We start from the raw sequence: 2,071 nt of genomic DNA, 5'->3' as shown, positions 1-2,071 counted from the left end.
ACAAAGCCAGCCTATGCCCTGCTGCAGCGACCCCAACGCGCACAGCACTGCCCAGCCTTCCATAAATCCAACTGCAGCGTATCTCTGTCAGGGGCGTCCTGAGGAGGAGGGGTAGCATCGGGGGAGGAACAGTATTTATGAAAAGAAAAGAACTGAATTGAAGCCTGTATGCTGTTGTCTAGAACTACAGTTACATTTGTACCACCCATTCCCTGGGGAAAATGACATACAATATAAACAGGCCTAGCTGTTCAATTATTCAAGTGTTAAGAGATTCACAGAAAGACATCTGAGAAACATAACATTTTAATAGATGAAATAAATACTCCAGTACATGCAAGATAAAAACTGACATTGGAAAAAAATTAAAAATCACTTTTGTTATAGTGTAATTTTTTTGTTTGTTTGTTTAAACACTCACAGTAGCTTTTCCCCCAGTTTGGAAATCAACACATGGAAAACATAATCACAACCTCCAGTCCTTCCACTCCTACACACCAAATGCACTTCTAACCTAACACTTGATGCAAAATAAAAAAAGTCATACAAAACAAAAACAAACAAAATAGTAGCTACATCCATCATCTATGTGTTGTTGGGTTTTTTTTGTCTTTTTTTTTTTTAAATGAGTGAGAACTGAGGTAACCTTTTTCCTGCACAACTGAACAGTAAAATTTAGAAGGGAAACTTCGGAAGACAAGAAAAGACAAACTTTAAAAACCGCACCCAGCGCGATTAAAGCTTTTTTTTTTTTCCCTTTTTTTAAGATACTCCCACCTCCCCAAATATAAAAACAAACTTTTTAAACAGCTGTTATTACCATTTGTGTGAAGACCTTGTTGAATAAAGGAAATTTTATCTGCAGATACTTGCTTGACTTTAAAGTAAAATAAAAAGAAGCCAAAACTGGCTACCTTTATTAGTACTTATAGTTTGAATATGCCGTTCTGCTTCTTCACCACATGAAATCAAAGGATTGGGCTCATCCAAGCAAATTCTTTGGTATACAAAAAGGGGTGAGGAGGTGGGATATTATTTTCCTTTAGCAACAACTGGGATCTAAACAGAAGATGTAGAGGTTAATTCACAGAATTGGAGTTCACTGGCGGTAAAGTCCTGGGTGAAGATCTTTCTCTTAGTGCCTGAGATAACAGGTTGCAACCATCCGAGACGGCGCAAGCTGAGTTCCTCAACCTTTCCCTGTAATCGCTCATTTTGGTGCTACTTTCGGGGTGTTGGGCTATATCCCTGAGGCATTGGGTCAGGAGCACACAAGCAGATACCACACTCATGGCTCCTCCTAGGATGGCAGTTTGCACAGCTTTGCCCTCTGGATTAATGGTGGCAGCTTTACCCAAAAACTGGGGCTCAGTGGCAAAGCCCACCAGAGCATAGACAGACTGCACCAAAGGTCCACTGAACAAGACACACCGGTTCCTGGTCAGCTCGCTGGGTGAAGTCTTGACCTCCTTGACACATGCCAGGAGGGCAGAGGCGCTGGTGCTCATACATTTGACACTGAGTTTGAACTGCTCCTTAGCAAATTTATCCTTGGATTTCTCACTGGCCAGCACACAGGCGTCTGTCAGGAATTTCAAGTTCTTGGACATGTTCTGAGAAACCTCCAGCAAGAGCTGAGGGCTCATATCTGCCAAAGGGGTGGTCTTCAAGACCCCGCAGCCGTGCTCCACCTCATGCCTACATCGGGTCACCTTGTAGCGATCCACCAAGCCAGGCATAGCAGGCTGGGCCCCTGGAGTCTCCACTGCAGCCAGGTAGGCAGCGTGGGCAGAGCATTCGGTCAGGGAGACCACCAGCTCCCCCATCTCCATCAGGCTTTCCCCCACCTCCCCGAAGCGTCCCATATTGAGCTGGCTCTGGACGTCATGGGTCAAGATGGAGAGTCCTTTGGTCCTGGCAATGATCGTGTCCCTGCACTTCTCGAAAGACTCACCGAAGACAGACAGGCTCTCGGTGTTCACCGGCCTGGTCTCGCTCGACAGCAGAAGCAGATCGGCCACCAGTTGCATCTTGATCTTGCAGTGGTCGCAGATAGAGACGAGCTTCTTCC

At 45.2% G+C, this 2,071-nt stretch overlaps 1 protein-coding gene across 1 annotated transcript; it reads right to left on the bottom strand.

Moving 5' to 3' along the window:
* Positions 1-290: 290 nt before the first annotated feature.
* MESDC1 (mesoderm development candidate 1) lies at positions 291-2,065 on the bottom strand. Its single transcript, XM_010073019.1, has one exon. The coding sequence runs from the start codon at positions 2,028-2,030 to the stop codon at positions 1,080-1,082; it is 951 nt and encodes a 316-aa protein (XP_010071321.1). The 5' UTR covers positions 2,031-2,065; the 3' UTR covers positions 291-1,079.
* Between the last annotated feature and the right edge of the window lie 6 nt (positions 2,066-2,071).

Source organism: Pterocles gutturalis, unplaced genomic scaffold, assembly GCF_000699245.1.
Source record: "Pterocles gutturalis isolate BGI_N339 unplaced genomic scaffold, ASM69924v1 scaffold50712, whole genome shotgun sequence".
Classification (NCBI taxonomy): Eukaryota; Metazoa; Chordata; class Aves; order Pterocliformes; family Pteroclidae; genus Pterocles; species Pterocles gutturalis.
Note: the sequence above shows the minus strand (reverse complement) of the source record. Positions and strands in the feature narration are given on the sequence as shown.

Excerpts from the sequence above, each read along its gene's own strand:
- MESDC1 (XM_010073019.1), bottom strand. The coding sequence starts at position 2,030 with ATGCAACTGGTGGCCGATCTGCTTCTGCTGTCGAGCGAGACCAGGCCG.